The 19,291-nt window shown below is 35.8% G+C and overlaps 1 protein-coding gene across 2 annotated transcripts in view; it reads right to left on the bottom strand.

Annotated features, from left to right (window-relative positions):
- Positions 1–317: 317 nt before the first annotated feature.
- The window catches only part of LOC149796044 (uncharacterized), a 74,414-nt gene continuing 55,440 nt past the window's right edge, over positions 318–19,291 (bottom strand). For both annotated transcript variants that reach the window (XM_089965962.1, XM_089965961.1), the window contains one exon: positions 318–4,363. In XM_089965962.1, coding sequence (XP_089822088.1) covers positions 1,436–4,240 — 2,805 coding nt within the window. In that variant the 5' untranslated portion in view covers positions 4,241–4,363 and the 3' untranslated portion in view covers positions 318–1,435. The remainder of the gene's footprint in view (positions 4,364–19,291) is intronic.

The following is a 19,291-nucleotide window of genomic DNA, read 5'->3' as shown; positions in this document are numbered from 1 at the left end:
GCATTTAAATAAGCCTTATTTTACAGTTTATTTTTGCTTCTCAACGTAAAAATAAACAATCTAGTAGAAGAATAGTAGCATCATCAACAACAACAACAACAACAAGAGAAATCAGTTACAAGTCATTTGTTGTTTGATGTAAGTGAACGAAAACAAAATACTAACAGTAATGTCCCTTTCAAGAAGATATTAATTAAATGTTTAGAGGAGGATAATGTCGAAGCTTGTTCAAAGAAAACATTGTGCAAATAAGAAGCAACCAGAGAGAGAGAGAGAGAAAGAGAGAGAGAGAGAGGGATAGAGATGTACATTACTACTTTTAAGATTATAAATATTTATTCAATATGTGGCTATTTTTGTTTCTAAGGTTGATAGATTGAAACTAGTTACTAAACATTCATATACAATCTTCCGTCAAACTTTGACACGAAGAGCATCCAAACATAAACGAATAAGTTAAACAACAAAATACATACCTAAAAAGCATTATATATTCCTTATACAGAAATTCATATTTACAGATTGTATCGGAATTCCACTAATTGCTAATCATATTTTTTTAAAATAAATTTAAACACTGAAATAATTTAATACAAAATGCTAGTTATCAGAAATACGAAAACCCTACATATACCATGATGCACATGCGCAAACACGATCAGAATACTAATATAAGAAATTATAGCGGTAAATCAAGTTTAAAATATGAAAATTAAAATTATGCACTGCCTTCAAAATATTCGTAGAAGTAATATACACGATTGCACACTAGCATTCGCAGACGTAAGAATATGTGAAAGTATTTAAACACGCACAAACTGTTTTAATTACAGCATGCAAAACAATATTTGTGAGTTAAAGTAGAAAGTCTGACACTATATAAGTTATTGCAGTAAAAAGTCCATATTTTATGCTTTCTCGTAAATCTTAGAATCGCAGTGCCCATTCTAGACCGTGATCGCACTGCCCATTCTATGCCGTAGCCATGAAGTCTGTGATTCATAGTGAGTTTTTGGGTTCTGCGGCAACGTTTTATTTGATCTTATAAACTTCTTCCACCTTCCGTTTCAAAATATGATTGCAATATTTAGGTAAGGCAAACTTTATCTTGCCAGACTAGTGATTAGATTTTTCAAAATTATTACAGATTTCAAGGTTCACAGCTGAAAGCTGGTTTTAATGAAAATGAATGAACTGATGAAGTTCGTCATGTCTGAGATTTAGCCTTCCTGTAGCAGTATGTTTTAACGATGGAATGCATTAAAAGGATTCCTAAACATAATTTTGACATTTCCGACATATTCTAGTTACACTGCAACAGTTTCAAAGCATATATCATACAAATAGGGAATCAAGATGACATGACATAAATATAATTCATATATCAGGAGCTGTACTAATTGTCTATTTGTAAAAGGCACGTAAGAAAACACATTTAGACCATTTGCAAGATGTCCGTTTCAATAGCGTAGACTTTGATGTCTCCGTTGTCTTGTGTAACTATCAGGTGACCAAATGGACTGATGCTGACTGCTATAGGCTGGACAAGGCCATCCCTGCCGGTCACTACGGCTTTAACATACTTTCCATCTGCAGTAAGACTGTGAATCACGTGAGCCGATTTGTCCGCCAAATAAACATTTCCCATGACGTCAGCGCAGATTCCTCTAGGGTCTTGAATGACAATTCCAATTGCGAGACAGTCGTGCTTAATTTGACCGGACTTAGCCAAATACACTAGCCCAGTCTTGGTTTCACAGTCAGATACCATCATGTCCCCAGCGATGTTCGTTGTGACGTAATACGGCCACGTGAACAACTGCTTGCCCGGACAACGGGTGTCTTCGCGAAAAGACATCAAGACCTCCCCTTCAAAGTTCAGAACATCAACACATTGATTATTTGATGCACAGCTTGAGACGATAAGTTTGGAATCGGATGGATTTTCGGCTATCTGGCAGCATATACCACGATACTGTTTGATTGTCTTTATCCTTTTCTGCAGTTTCATTGATTCGCCATCCATTTCTACCAAAGCTATCATGAAGATTTCTGGAAGCGTCACGGCAAAAGTGGATTTTCCTACATCCGCAATACCGTGTGGCCACGAGGGTAAAGTTATGTGAGCTACGCAATTACCCGTTACATCAAAAGCCTTCACCTTCTTGTTATGGAAATCTGTGATCACTGGAGTCCCATCATCCAAAACTGCTACATCTAAGGGCCAACATTTCTTTTTATCACCCTCTATCTTGCCATTAAAAGAAATTAGCAGTTTTGCACCAGAAGGAGGGTGCAAAAATGGCGGAGAGCTTAGACTTTCGCTTGAAGAGTTTGGAAGTTCTTCGGTCGGTTGCGGCGTGGAGTCATCATTTTGTGTTTTGTGTGTTGTAGAGACCAGACTAGCACGAACTCGTGGGGGAGGTGTTGGGTGTGTCCTGGGAAACGGAGAAGACAACGGGCGTTCTGCAAGGGAAGGTCTACTCATACTTCTTGGAGTTGTAGGAGGTCTCTTGCTCTCATTCACACTGTCTTGTTTTCGCGTGATGTCAGCACTCGGTATTACGCTTCGGTGTGCAACTGGCGTTTTCTTGTGTTCGCCAACATTTTCAGACTTGTGTGCAGTAGTACTCCTTCTATCAAGAGTACCGGATTTCTTTATATCACCTGTGCTGTCTAGACGTCTGTTAGCTCTTAGGGAACCATGAGAAGAAATATTATTAAGGTTTCGGCGATTCAGACTTCCAGTTCTAGCTTTTATGTTTGGAATGGGATTCAAGGCCTCCTGTGAGCTCATCGATTCACTGGAGGTTGACGGCGAGGTCGTGGAAAGGCTGTTCCGTGAACTAGATGGTGTAGATGGTGTATCAGTTCTATCAACGCGGAAGGTACCTGTTCTTTTGATAGAGTTTCTTCGCATGGGTGAAAGCATCATATCATTACCGTTCATCTGAGCGAATCCATCCTTATTCATGTCTACCACATCAAGTATCTTTCCCATTGATTGTAATTCCAGAATCCGAGCTATTCCATGATCTAGAGCGAATTTATGCCGAGTACTAAGTTTTTGTATTTTTCTTTTTCGAATTGTTTCTTTTACTTCCTCTACTTGGTCCCTTACTTTGTCCAAAACAGACAATATTTCAGAATCGCTTCCATAATGAAGTAGATTTTTAACAAATATACTCGTATTTTCTAAATTCATCTTAATTGCGTCGACCTCACTATGCCTTTCTTTTGCCTCCTGCAACGTGTGTTTGTGTCTTTCATCCAGCTCTCGGCATATTTTCTTTTCAAGTTTTATTAAAACGTCATGAACCATCTTTTTTATCATGCTTATTTCTCCAACAAGTTCCAGTTTGTTTTGTTCTAATTCCTGGATTTCGTTTAGATGATCTTCATTCAGTTCCTTTATAGATTCTCCTTGAAGTTCAAGGTCTTTAACGAACCTTTCCATTTCTGGTTTTAACTTATTCACCGTATCTGCGCATGTCTCTATCATTTCGCATCGTCTATGGTGGATAGCAACGCAAGAGGAACAATTTAGAGACTTACAATCCATGCAGTAGAATTCCAGAATTTTATCTCCGTGTTGTGAACACGGAATCTCTTTTTTTGTTGTTTGAATGAACTGGAGAGGGTTTAAACGCATATCACGAAGAGAAAATACAGCATGTTCCCTGCATGCCTGTATTACATTATGCGCCTTGATACAGGAATCACAAAATGCTATTTTACAATTGTGACACCACATTTCCGCTTTCGCTCTGTTTTGTCCATCACTGCAACAAGACTCGCAATGTTCGACGCCATTAATATCTATCCCCTCTATCATTCCAGAAATCAAGTAATTATTTGTAAAAGAAGTTAAAACTTCTTTTAGATTCTGATTTGCAGATTTTATGACAGGTGTTTCCGCACGACATAAAGGACACTTGAATTGTAGTTTCAGGACGTCGTTAATCTCAGCATTGAGGGAACTGTTCTCAGAAGGTTTGGGATTTTCCCCGGATTTTTCTGGACGTTCGCTTGCTTTTGCTTCATTTTCTTGTTCCTTGTTTTCTTTTATTTCTTTTCTCAGATCTGCACATTTCTGAATGTGATCAAACAGACAGTCACTGCAAAGGGTATGCAAGCATGACAACAGCTTTGGGTCCCTGTACTTTTTACGACATAGGGGACATATTAAGAACTCTTGATTAACTTGGTTTAATGCATCCATCTTGACGGTTTCCTCCATTTTACTTGTGTGTTATTCCTAGATTAGTGAAGACGACCAAGGAAATTAAAATCTAGTAAGAAGGGAATCGAATTCCTTGGGTTCATATCATGGTCTAGCAAACGGACATCATATCATCCTCATCTGTGAAATAGAAAAAGCAAATGATAAATATTTCTTCAAAATTACTGCGCATGCGTTACTATTTCAAAATAATCAACTGTTCTGGCGTCATTTTAATTCCGTTTTTATACGAGATATGTATTCTTAGATTTTTGTATCTGCAAGTCGTTGTTGGTGATAGCACTGCCATAGTAAGTGAAACCATTTAGAAGAGGCATGCATTCAAGTGTACTTACCCGCTCATTTAATTATTACAAAAATTAATTTCTTATGATTTAGCAGATGTGAGGGAAGTTAATGTTTAGGACTGGTTAAATTTAAATCGTCTAATAATTTATTACGCATCAGTTTGTTAGCTAAATGAAGAGTGTCTGTCTTAAAATTCCCTCTTTATAGATAGTTATTATCTGCTTTTTTTCAAGACAGAGTCAACGCAGAAAAGATTATTCGCCATTGACAGCAGTTATTAATGGCAAGTTATTTTTCAAAAACTTTCCTTCATTTGGGCAACAAAAGATGGTTGAGTCGGAAATAAACTTGTATTTTTCTCCAAATATTATCATTCATCGCCTAACCTGCCGATTTAATCTTTTCTGTTATATTATGTACCTCAGTCCATTATAGCAACGGTTTTTTACTTCCGATCTCAAGTCGCAGATCATAAGGCCATTTCTATCTATATAAGGCTTAATTTATATTAAAAGTATCTATGGCCTGTAATAAATAAAGCATAATATAAAAGGTACCCGTATGAACCGTGACGTGAGATCGGAAACAAATAACGTTTGATATTAGGCGTGAGATGCAAAATGTTACGGAAAACCGGATAGTTTAGCGACGAAATACGCACTTTGATGAAAAGAAAACACAACCTATTGTCCTGAAATCTGATTCAAAATAGAGTTGGACTACCACTTCAAACTGCAATTTCATCTTTGTTCTGTAAATGAAGTTAAGCAGTATAAAATAACTTCCTTCAAAAACTGCTGTGAATAGCGAACATTATCCTCCCATGACGTCTGCATAGGAATCTCTGTCTTGAAATTACACACATAAATAGCCAAATAATAAAAAGTAGATGAACCCAGTCAAGCTGAATGGTAGTTACTATTACTAGCAACAGCACATGTACAATGCATGTTCAAAATACAGGTAAGATACCTATTCATCCAAAATAAATATAACAGCCTCCTCATCAAAGAGGTATTATATAACATTTAAACAAGAAAATGAAATGCATGAATACCACATCTCCCTCTCGAACATTGCTTGTGAGTATGTTGTTGCAAATGTTAAGGGCAATGATATTGTATTTTTAGGTAACAAATCCTGATATGAATTTGTTAATGCATGGTTATGGAATTGTTAAATTACCATTTCAGAAAACTGTAATAGATCAACCTTTGGTATTCTTGTAATATTTTACTCTTGTATGTATTAATTTACTAAAGATATACATGACAAGTGGTGGACGAATATCATGAATAAAGGCGTCACTCCAACAAGACTGAACAGAAGACTTTCGAACTTTTAGCACACAAGAAGGGTCTGATCTGAGACATGAGCACCAGGTACATAGCAAAGGAAAAGAACACAATCACAATTGAGAGGATTTCCAGCAGCAATATATACATCGCCGGTAAGAATTCTTCCTGCAGTAATACATGCAACCTCCTACATTTCGAATGCAAAGAGCACATTGGCTTGTACAGTTCCGAATCCGAGCTTTCTGCAACACAGACTGAGATATATATATCCATACCCTAAACTGAGATTTCCATGGGTCCAACAGCGACATCTCAGAAAAGTCAAAGTCAATGGCAACCGCATTGACAGTTTCCTTTCCACTGATGGTGACTTTAACTATTATTGTTTGAACTCTTTCAATATTACAGACAATTCGTGTATTGTTTACTATTCCTTTATTACACAATTCGCTTCAGTTCGAGAATATTTCTGGACTGTGGTAATTCTCACACAGGTATGTTTTTGCTATATAATATGTTACGTGTTTAGACTCTTTTAAACAGTAACACGAAAACAGTGAAGACAACAAGCTTTGCAAAATTTAACAAATAATTTATTTCCCCAGGAAAACAAGCTAAAAATAAATAAATGAACTTACAGTTTTAAGAATCAAATCCAAAAATAATCCAAGAATATTCGAAAAATTAAAAAAAATGTCCTAGTAATAAAATGTTCTAATTAATCTAAGTTCGAGTCCCGACGAAATCTAAAATGGAAGGCGATGACGTATGCCGTAGTCAGTATAGTACTGAAGTGTCAACAGTTCCTTGCTGAACCACATAAAATAATATTCCGGTGTATGAATTATGTAAATTTCAATAACTATCTTTGTCCAAGAAATGATTCCTTACACAAGTATTTCCAGGAAAAATAATCTTTTAGAATCCAAATAATTTAAACAAAAGTTAAAATTAAACCCTAACTGGTCACAACAGATAAAAACACATTAACGTCTAAGTGTTTAAAAGCGCCAGCTGACTAAATTCTCTATAGAAAAGAGTTATACACTAATGTAAGATGCAAAACAGATTCCCGTTTGAGGGTCCCATGATCATGTTTCTAGAACCACATAGAAGCTTTACATGCCCAGCATCGCGTACATCGGTATGGGCTCGACTTCACTTTATGAATCTACACTAAGAAAGAATAAAAAATGTTTTTACTTCACTCTCACTGATTCTGAATCAAGGTCAGGAACTAGGTCACCATTTGATACAAAGTTTCGTTTATTAAGTGTTTGTGACAAAACAAGTCAGGTCAAACTAATTTCTGGAAAATGTCAAATCCAGTAAATAAAGTTACATCACAACACCACGTAATATAATATATAAAAAAAACTAACAAACAAGCAATGAAATTAAATCAAATATAAATTAAATCAAATATACATGACACATATCTTGCTTCTTAAAACGTGACTTAAAAGCTTTCAAATTATGATATTAGTCATTGGCCTAATTTGTTAGTCGTCAGTTGCAACATATTCCAAAGGAACTGATCTAATTTATGCTGTCATTAATTTTTTTAATTAAGTAACAGTAGTTCTTTCTATAAATATTGCCGTAGCTTTCCACACTGCAGAGAGTGTTAATGAACCTTTTGACCTTAACTTGCATTCCATAGACTAAGCTTTACGTCAAACATGTTCATACTGAAATTTCAAACCACAGTATATATGTTTCGCTACTAACACACATAACAAAGTCATATCGTATTTACATTATTAGGGAGAGTTGTAATTTCCACCTTGCCGTGTCAAACTTATTGATGCAGATACTGTTTTGTTTTGTCAGCCCAATGGGGTTCGATAATTTTAATTAGATTTGTCTCTCACGTTTTCGTTTGAGTCATATGAAAGTGTACGTTATGGTCTTGTGTCTCAGCGATAACGCCACAGAAACGGCTGTTACACCTTTAAACCAGTCAGAAGGGGCGCTTCCTTCCCTGGTTTGGCAACATCAATTGATGTCGTCGTATTGCTCATTATATATGTATGCCGAAAGGATGTAATATCCAAATTGTCGGAGCAACTGCTCGACACGGAGTTTTCTGAATCTGGCAATTGCTCTCATAAACATTTCACGGTAGCACTAGGCCACACCTTACCAGGTTTACGATTATAATGATACTTTCACGTATAGTTCTCAGGTTAAATGCGATTTCTACATCATATATGCGCATGTCAAAGTTTGATTGCAAGTGAACAGACGTCATGGTTATTAGGGTAGCACTAATGCAACACTAAAATATTCACTTTCCGTACTCTTCATTACTACCAAATTCTGACGCAAATCTATTTGCAAACATTTTTACTTCAGTGTTTGGTAGTATTTTTGTTGATGCATGCAATAGGGAGATACACTCAATATCGGTTACCAGTACTACTCATAAGAATAATAATTATTTTCACCACACTGCACTGAAGCAAAAGAATAGCCGTAGTCACCCATAATTATGTTCTGCTGATGTTATACAAATTAACTTTTTAAAAAATATAAGTAAAATAACATTAGAAAAGAAAATAAAGAAAACAAGAACTGCATGCTGATAATTGATGCTTATAATTGTCTACCAAGACTAGTCGTAGACGTAGATCACGTGCAATTTTAATGAATGTCTTTAAAAATTTAATCATTGAAATTTATTGAATGTTTTATCCTTGTTTCTTTTTATTTTATTGAATGTTTTACAATTGTATTATCATTGTAGTTATGGGTCTTTCACCTTTTACTTTCTTTTTATGAATGTATTTTTTTCTTCTATCGAGTTCGAGGACTAGGCTAAAATGAACAGGAGGGTATTGTTAGGAATGATGTTTTTAGTAAATTGTATTAAATCAATTTTTGGTATTATTGAAATATTTTAATCTTGTATGTGTTATTTGAATAAAGATTGTGCTTTTTATGTGGAAATTGTAAAATCCTCCGCATTGCATAATGCATTTCGTCTTACATTCTAAGCCAAAAATTTTAGACTTAGTAACAGGGAGTGGAGAGCAAACCAAATTCTTTTTTGTTGAGTAAGCTAAATTCTTTTCTGTTCAGTATATCAGTAAGATTTCACGTGTTCCATGGCAAAAGCATATGCAGTAGATTTTTAGCTAATGACTTATACAAACCCAGAGAAAACAGACAGTAGTGGATTTCTTAGTTCTGGCGAAGAGATAAGGCGCACATTCAACAAAACGTACGTCTTTATTTGTTCTCGAGTATACATCCTAAATCGCGAATAAAACAAGAAGCCGCAGTGCGCAAATTAGTTCGTTTGCCTGTAGCTTAGAAGTCCATCTTTTCTTACATGTAAGCAGCGGTCTGTGCTTGTAAAATTTTCTATACAGTCTAGGGATTTTTTATTTCAAGATGTTACAGTAAGATTTCAATTTAAGATCGGCACATTTGTAACACTTTTGTCTTGTTTTGCTCTTTCTCTTTTTTATTCCTTTCTTTTAATTTATTGGAAAGTTGAATTGTATAGGGAATTTATATTTATTCCAGTTATACTGTTGATTGTCGTAAAAGATGAGTTCACAAACAACTTCATGTTCAGTAATAATTAATTTAGAAACAAAATATTCTTAGAGTAGTATTTTAATAGTTTGGTATTTTAGATCACATTCAGTAAAATACTTTTCTACAAATGATTGTTGAATTAGTCTCAAATATTGAATTTTTTCACACTTTACTTATCGTGAATTTATTAATATTTAATTATTTCTACTATATTCTAAAAGACAAAAATTTGAAAATTGTTTGAAGTTGGTAAGCTTGAAGGATTATTGTAAGTATATATGTATTTCTTGTATCTAAAATATAAAGTTTATGTAGATGTATTTCTATATCTAGAATGTAATTTTATATATAACGTATTTCAATTTAATTCGTTTGCCTGAAGCTCAGGAGTCAATCTTTTCTTACAGCGAACCTACTGCTCAGCCTTTCCAAGATGTAAGCTTATCTACACTGTCAGGAGTGACACCTCTTGTATTTTACAGAGCATCAAAACACAGATACACACTCTCTCTCTCTCTCTCTCTCTCTCTCTCTCTCTCTCTCTCTCACACACACACACACACACTCTCTTTCTCTCTCTCTTTCTCTCTCTCTCACTCACTCACTCACTCAGTCTCTCTCTCTCTCTCTCTCTCTCTCTCTCTCTCTCTCAGTCTATCTCTGTCTCTCTCTTCCTCTCTCTCTCTCTCCATGGTTGAAGACATTTCTTAAGTTATGAGTAATCCTTCTCATAGCAAGTATTGCGGAAGAAGGTTATGAAAACCATGTCATAGCAATAATATGTACTACATCATCGAAAATAGCCTTAATTGACCAACAAAAACAGCCCCAAAAATATATTAGCCTTGACCGACAAAAGCCAGACCCAAAATTAAACCAGCCTTGACCGACACGAGCTAGCCAAAAAATAAGCCAGACTTAACCCATTAAAATCAGCTTCAAAACAAACCAGCCTCGACCAAATTAAGCCAGCACCCCAAAAAAAGCCATTTGCGACCAACAAAGCCAGCCTCGAACATAAATAAGCAATTCTCAGCCGAAATAAGCTAGCAATGAAAATATAGCCAACCATGACTGAAAATAAGTCAGTCCTGAAGAGAAAGCTAGCCGAGACTGAAAAAGCCAACCTGAAAATAGGTCAGCCTCGACCGAATAAAGCCATTCCTGAAAAGAAACCGACCTAGACCAAAAATACACAAGCCCGTAAAATAAGTCAGCCTGGATCGAAATAAGCCAGCCCGTAAAATAAGTCAGCCTGGACCGAAACAAGGCAGCCCCGAAAATAAGCTCATTTATGTGAAGAGGATAAAATGTCATCATAAAAGAAAAGAAAATAGTTCGGAACAAGTGTGAAATTGATTATAAATCTATGTATCAGCAAAGAGAAGTTGAGAGAGAGAGAGAGAGAGAGAGAGAGAGAGAGAGAGAGAGAGAGAGAGAGAGAGAAATATATGTAAAGAGAGAGAGAGAGACATTACTGCATTTGTATGGAAACGTGTGAACGAATTTTTTTCTTCCGAGTAATAGTGCACGACCACGGGAGTAGAGTATTACTCCGAAAGGAACGAGTTTATATTTTCACATACAACTGCAGTAACCTTTTTATTAGATACTCATTTCGTTTTCCTACCTAGGGCTTAATAATAAAGAAATACACTACGAGAAACGAAGTAATTCAATTTATGCTGTATATCAAAATAAATACTCAACCGTAGATTCATCAATACACAGTAGCAATATTAATGGTCACATAGCACCGCCCAGCGACCTTTGAACTTCGTCGCGCGCACGACATTAGTTTCTTTTTTTTTAAATCTTGTTTTGGTCTATTTAAAATTGAAGTTTATAGTCATAATTTGAATGAATACGCATCGAAAAAAGTTTCAAGTTGGTCTGCTTTTCTGCTTATGCTGGACTGTATTTACTGTCTCAATTCAGTACAGTAGGGAGAAAGTGATTTCAGTTGGAAACATAGTCGAAATTACAGTACAAGTTCGGTGTGTATCAGGATTTCCACGACATGAATAATGTCATTCGAAGTTGCAGAAGTAACTAAGAAAATACCATTTTGAGGAAATTCATGATGCGTAAATGTAAGTATATTTATTACCGTTCTTATTACCAAGTACAGGAGGCATACGTTTATGCCCTGTCACTTGCATGTTCGCTGTTGGAGGGACCCCAGCTATGACATGTATCATAGTGTATGTCTTCTACAGCTAGCATAACATTACATCAAAATATATAAAGGAGAAGATTGTAAAGCAGCTGTTGCGTGACAGTCCACTTAGCCAGCGGAAGTAATACATTTTCATCGTCCTGGCTTATTGGCTCTCGAACTCTTATTTTCTTAACAAACCCTTCAGTTGCATTTTGTTTTCGAATTTAGTGCTTTGACTGACTTGCAAAATAGTACCTCCCTGATAGATATGCGATAGCCCTTGGCTTCAGTGTGCTTTTCTGTGCTGTCTTTTTAGGTATTAGAGAGCACTGGTCATAATTTAAACCATTTTATTTGCGAAACGCTATGAATATTTCTCCTAAATAACTGTTTCAATAATCTGCATGGATTTTTTAATTACTGCGTCACTCACGTTTGTTGTGGACATTGCGAATAACACGATCATTCGTTTTCTTGTTTGAAAGTTTCAATTTGACTGATTGAACTCGTCTACATCGTTAACTTTATCATCTCTACTTTCAAATGGACGAAACAGCTTGTTTAGTTTATTCACAAACAAATTTAAAAGCTAAAGTGTCGATAACATCAGTGTACATGATTTCTTTTTAAAATCCTAATGCACTATACTATCTTTAGGCACACGTTTCGTGCAGTATGAAGCCATGCAATATGGAAAAAATAATACACGAATCTGGCAATGTAAAGATAACAGAGGAATTATTTGCATATATATATATGTGTGTGTGTGTGTGTGTGTGTGTGTGTGTGTGTGTGTGTGTGTTAGAGGTCTTAAATTATTGTACTGATCTATATCAAATATTATATTTATGTCAGATGAAGTAAAAGAAAAATTTTTAGGGTAAAGACATGAAACAATTTTAGACATAGCTTGTGTGTTCAGGTAATAGTAACCTTTAACAAGGCTTCCAAACTAATACCGTGAGTACCGAATAAGTATACCACTGTCTCCGAGTTTTAATACGACGTTACGCCTCATAGTTCACATGTGAATTGCATGTCTTTTAATATATTTGATTTTAATTCTGAATTTATTTTTCAGTGCAATTTAATGACTTAAAGCGCGTTCATCAGCGTACACTTTCAATGTTATGTTAACACAGAAATATATTGTCCAACTAAAGTAAATAAACATTTTATTTAAATAAAAGGAAAGTACTACGCTTTTGTTTGATCACTTACTACGGGCATTTATAACCGTAAACAATACATGTAGGCATTATGTCTGATCACTTACTACGGGCTTTTATAACCGTAAATAATATATGCAGGCATTATGTCTGATCACTTACTACGGGCATTTATAACCGTAAATAATATATGTAGGCATTATGTCAGATCACTTACTATGGGCATTTATAACCGTAAATAATATATGCAGGCATTATGTCTGATCACTTACTACGGGCATTTATAACCGTAAATAATACATGTAGGCATTATGTCTGAGCACTTACTATGGGCATTTATAACCGTAAATAATATATGCAGGCATTATGTCTGATCACTTACTACGGGCATTTATAACCGTAAATAATACATGTAGGCATTATGTCTGATCACATACTACGGGCATTTATAACGGTGACTAATATATGCAGGCATTATGTCTGATCATATACTACGGGCATTTATAACCGTAAATAATATATGCAGGCATTATGTCTGAGCACTTACTATGGGCATTTATAACGGTGAATAATATATGCAGGCATTATGTCTGATCACATACTACGGGTATTTATAACGGTGAATAATATATGTAGGCATTATGTCTGATCTCTTACTACGGGCTTTTATAACCGTAGATAATATATGCAGGCATTATGTCTGAGCACTTACTATGGGCATTTATAATGGTGAATGATATATGCAGGCATTATGTCTGATCACATACTACGGGTATTTATAACGGTGAATAATATATGCAGGCATTATGCCTGAGCACTTACTAAGGGCATTTATAACCGTAAATAATACATGTAGACATTATGTCTGATCACTTACTACGGGCATTTAAAACCGTAAATAATATATGCAGGCATTATGTCTGAGCACTTACTATGGGCATTTATAACGGTGAATAATATATGCAGGCATTATGTCTGATCACATACTACGGGTATTTATAACGGTGAATAATATATGCAGGCATTATGTCTGAGCACTTACTACGGGCATTTATAACCGTAAATAATATATGCAGGCATTATGTCTGAGCACTTACTATGGGCATTTATAACCGTAAATAATATATGCAGGAATTATGTCTGAACACTTATCTCAGGAATTTGTTATCGTAAACAAATTATGCAATATATTACGCGTCTCAGTTTTATGTAGGTATAAAAATAACATGTTAAAACTTAGTGTGATGGTGTGAGATTCAGTTGCATGTGAAAATATTTGATTTTTGGATGATATCATTGATAAAACACTCGAATTATATTGGGCTTGAAGTATTGCTATCAAGATACAGCGAGAATTATAAAGGGAGACAACTAGATGAGACTTCATCCTTTCCGGTAGAAATAAAAGTGTTGTACTAAAGACAACTACAGTATTTTTATTTGAAGTATACATTTCCCTGATGTTTACACACAAAAAAATACATTGTTTACAAATGAAAATATAACGATGGAAATTGCAAGTTTTCAACATGTTTTGTTTTGAAATGATAACAAAAATATGCCACCGCCGAAAAATAAATAAATCTCTCTTTGACAAACACTCAGTCGCACAAGAAATGTAGCCATTGTCCTCGTTGCTTTCTTGTGGATGATGAACATACATCACTGTCTCACTTGACAGGTTCAAATCTTTCTTCGAAATAATTTACTAAATTATTCTGTATGGATTTAGTTGGTTGTTATGGTTTAAAGTCTTATAATTTAAAAAAAAAAAAAAACACATCGCGGCTGGTATATTCGGTGGAGAAAGAACCTGTGAAAACCATGGGAAGAACCACCGTCCCACAGGAAGCTAGTGGCAAGCTTTCTCGCCTTAGATCACTCGACCAGCCAGGGCCCCAAGTTTACATGGATTTTAAATCACAGAATTTAAAATTTTCGTGTTTCATTCTAAACATTTCATTTATAGTTGTAAATGATTCTTTGTGTCACAGTGCAGTAAGATCATTACGAACGTACCTGATCTAGTTGTCTCCAACGAAGTCTCAGACTGGTTAGTTGGTTTGATTGGTTTTTAACGGCATGTTCATCGCTTTATCGACTATGCTAGGATAAGGAATTAGAATGTAAATGCCTTTCTCATGGACACACCGGGTCAGCTCATCCTGATTGGCACTTGGCAGGTATCGAAGCGTTCAACACTTGCATTACAAGTCCGAACCTCCACAAGCAGAGCTAGCAGGGTTCCAGGGTCGATAATGCCAATAATTAATGTATTGTGTTTGGCTGCTTTCGCATAGTACAATGACGAATTCTACATGATACATTCTATCCCTGAGCTTGCAACATCCGGTCTAAGTCATAACTACTAGCTACATCGCTGTTCTTCTCTATGTGACCACAGTCACTGTGGTTCGTAGGAGCAAGGACTGGTTTGAATAATTAAGTTATTATTATCGATATAACATACACGTTAAGCAAGCAATACCGTCATAAAAAGACCTTTTGTACACACGAAATTCTTCTATGCCTTTCAAGGTTAAATACAGTATGGACACAAATATTTTATGGTACTAATTTTGCATATAATTATGAAATAATTTACCACTTTAGTAATTTCGTTATTCCTTGAAAGTGACAAACGTTCAGACAGTATCGTTTAAGGACATATTTCAATGGCTTATTTAATGAAGGCAAATTTAACAATATCACGACGTTCAGACCGACCCCAAACTTAAACGAAATTTGTATTCACTACAGGAAAGACATTGCAAATTGTTGATCTAGGTTGGTCGTTACAAAGTTCCCAATGCGATCTCCGCCCCCCCCCCCCCCAATAAATTGATGACACACTCCAATACAGAAAAACTGCTTCATAACAAAAATCGCACCAGACAGATTCGCATTTGCAAATTATTGTGTCCGCAATAGGTGTGATACCTAATTCAGAAATATTCATATACCAACATATAACTTGTATGAGAAATAGCTTAATGTTCGGTTTGTATGCATCATAGTTTGCATGCAATATGGTTTGTATACCTTTAACTAAAGTCTAATATTGCATTTAAGACGTCGCTTTGGTTTTCCCTTCCCCAATCACTGGTACCAGCAGGGTCAGCCGTAGACCAAATATTACCTCAGATATTTGTCCATCCTCTATTTGTTCAACTTTAGAATATCTTATTTCTTATTGCCCGCCAAATACCCCACCCCATCCTAGAGCTCGACGCCCAAAACTTCTCTAAATCCGACCCAGGGTACCAGAGTTTGTAAATATCGCTATCCCTTCTAAGCTTTAAATAAAACATAGCATAATTAATAGGGAACTTTAATATTTTACTGACTGACTGGAATGGAAGAAAAACCTTGTTATTTAAGTTAAATCACCCTGCTTGGAATAATTCTCTAATTAAAGTGGAAGATATACGTGATATGTGTATTTGTCATGCGTTAGGGGAAAGGCAAGAAATGAAGGTTTCTTTACCATCGGAGTCATTTTTATGTAAACGTTTTCGTAAATTAACGTGTTTTTTTCTAAAGTCAAGGCCCATTTTTTTTGTTGTTTGCATCATTTTAAAGGAGGCAGAACAAAAGACGATTAGATCTATTCAAATCTAAAATGTTGACAATTCTAAAAACTATATATATATATATATATATATATATATATATATATATATATATATATATATATATATATATATATATATATATATATATATATATATATATATATAATTATTCCAATCCAAAATGCTGGGACTTTTAAACACTAGCTTGCATAAAATGTGATTGGAAAATTTAGGGGATAACATCCGAGTTATTGAGAATTTGAGGGCTTTAGGCCTAGTCGGGGTTTTAGTGTCTAATATGAGGGCGTTAGACCTAATCGTGATTTTAGTCTCGACTATGAGGGAGTTAGACATAATCGTGATTTTAGTGTCTACTATGAGCGCGGTAGGCCTAATCGGGGTTTTAGTGTCTAATATCAGGGCGTTAAGCCCAATCAGGGTTTTAGTGTGTAATGTTAGGGCTCTAGGCCTAATCGGGGTTTTAATGTCTAATATGAGGGCGTTAAGCCTAATCGTGGCTTTAGTGTCTTCTATGAGGGCGTTAAGCCTAATCGGGGTTTTAGTGTCTAATATCAGGGCGTTAGGCCTCATCGGGGTTTTAGTGTCTAATATGAGGGCGTTAGGCCTAATCGTGGCTTTAGTGTCTTCTATGAGGGCGTTAGGCCTAATCGGGGTTTTAGTGTCTAATATCAGGGCGTTAGGCCTCATCGGGGTTTTAGTGTCTAATATGAGGGCGTTAGGCCTAATCGTGGCTTTAGTGTCTTCTATGAGGGCGTTAGGCCTAATCGGGGTTTTAGTGTCTAATATCAGGGCGTTAGGCCTCATCGGGGTTTTAGTGTCTAATATCAGGGCGTTAGGCCTAATTACGGTTTTAGTGTGTAATATCAGGGTGCTAGGCCTAATCGGGGTTTTAGTGTCTAATATGAGGACGTTAAGCCTAATCGGGGTTTTAGTGTCTACTATGAGGGCGTTAGGCCTAATTGGGGTTTTAGTGTGCAATATCAGGGCGTTATGCTTAATCGGGTTTTTAGTGTGTAATATAAGGGCTTTAGGCCTAATCGTGGTTTTAATATCTAATATGAGGGCGCTATGCCTAATGGTTCTTGTTGTTGTTGTTGTTGTTGTTTTTGTTGTAGGGTTTAATGTCATTTTTCAGCACAAGATAGGTTATACATTGCGGCCAGTATTATAGGTGAACTAAGAACCCGGGAAACCAGGGACTCGAACCCACGCAGGCAGAGGTGAGATGGCAGTGATCCGTAACAGTGAGCGCTTTAGACCACTCGGCCACTCTGGGCCCCATGCCTAATGGTTGTTTTATGTCTAAAATGAGGGCGTTTGACATAATTGTGGTTTTAAAATCTAATATGAGGGAGCTAGGCCTAATCGTAATTTTAACGTCGAATATGAAAGCGGTAGGCCTAATCGGGGTTTAAATGTCTAACTCGAGGGTGTTAGGACTAAGGGTGGTATTAATGTCTAATATGAGGGGGTTAGGTCCAGTCGGGGTTTTACTATCTAATAAGAGAGCGTTATGCCTAATAGTGGTTTGATATCTTATATATGAGGACTTTAGGTCCAGTGGTGGTTTTCATCTCTAACAATGAGGTTTACCAAAGATGCATCAGCGGAGCCGGTTAAAAAATATTTGCGACAGTGACACCACCATTAAAATACTGAGATCTTTAAACAAATGACTGTTATCTACAGCCTAACACTATGTAAAATGTTGTTGATAAATAGCAGAATATGCAGTTCTCTGTGGCATCACGTCACCGAGACAGTCGTGAAGTCATAATGGCAAATATTGTAGATTTTACTAGAACATACATATCTCTTTCTTGCAGACGGAACGAAAATATTACTGTCCTTTAAACAGATTATCGTATTGATATGGAATTCCATTTAAAAAATGTCTAACAAAATTCACTTCTTTTTGGTGCTCTTCTTATAAACGTGTTCACTGACAAATGCGTTACACTTCCGGTACGTCGCCAACGTGAAGATTCCAAGCAATCACTGAGATTTAAGGGAAATTAACAGAAGTAGAAGTTATGGGAATAACGTTACCGTTGTAGCGACACTGACTAACCAGCTGAGATACATAGATTGTGCTAGCTACAGACTCGTGATACTGGCTTGTAAATTTAGGCCAGGTACCAGCTGAATACAAGAAAATTAACTTCCTTATTTAGAAGCAGATTGCAGCCAAACATTTTGTTTTATTGCTGTGAAAGGATTTTTTCTCTCACTGTATTGGCTTTTGAAAACAATGATTTAATTTATTTCCTTTTATGTAAATTTGACATTGACTTGTTCGGTATTAGTCGCTTTTCTATGTCTATTCAAAGCTACGTGTATGACATATAAGGAAATACATTATGTTGTGATGACGTCACATATGAAAGGGTTTTTGCATGCATATATCGGAACAACGGTTGCATAGATAATTAACTTACGCACTGGGCCTGCCCAATTGTTCTTATGCAGACGATGATTTCACTGTCACTTTTGACTTTAGACCAATCAGAACTCGCATTACATATGCTGGTGTGCTATAATTTATGTTTCTGATATAAAAGAAAGATAAAATACAGAATAAAGAAGCTTCAAAAAAGTTTAATACATGTTTATTGTCTAGAAAAACAAGAACTGAAGAGTTCTACGAAATCTAATACTCATATACAGTGACACCGAGCAAGCTGATACTTTCCTATTGTGTTTAAAAAGGATGTAGTCATTTGATAGTGTTATCATTATTACCTGGGGTCATGCCTATTTGCACTCTCGTGCGATTTATATTTGACAAAGTTGATTGTTATATTTTTATTATATGTTATAAAACCTGGATACTGGTAAATGGGGGAAATATCAATATTGCTACTACGTTGAATATATACCGTACGTACTCGCATATCAGTCAGATCAAGTAAGAACAATATCGATCCTGATCTGGCGAAGCATAATACGCCGACAGATCGTTGTATGGGTTGATTGCTCAACTTATT

The sequence above is a fragment of the Sinohyriopsis cumingii genome, chromosome 7, assembly GCF_028554795.1.
Source record: "Sinohyriopsis cumingii isolate HCF-2022 chromosome 7, ASM2855479v2, whole genome shotgun sequence".
Taxonomy (NCBI): Eukaryota; Metazoa; Mollusca; class Bivalvia; order Unionida; family Unionidae; genus Sinohyriopsis; species Sinohyriopsis cumingii.
This window is presented reverse-complemented; position numbering and strand designations above follow the sequence as displayed.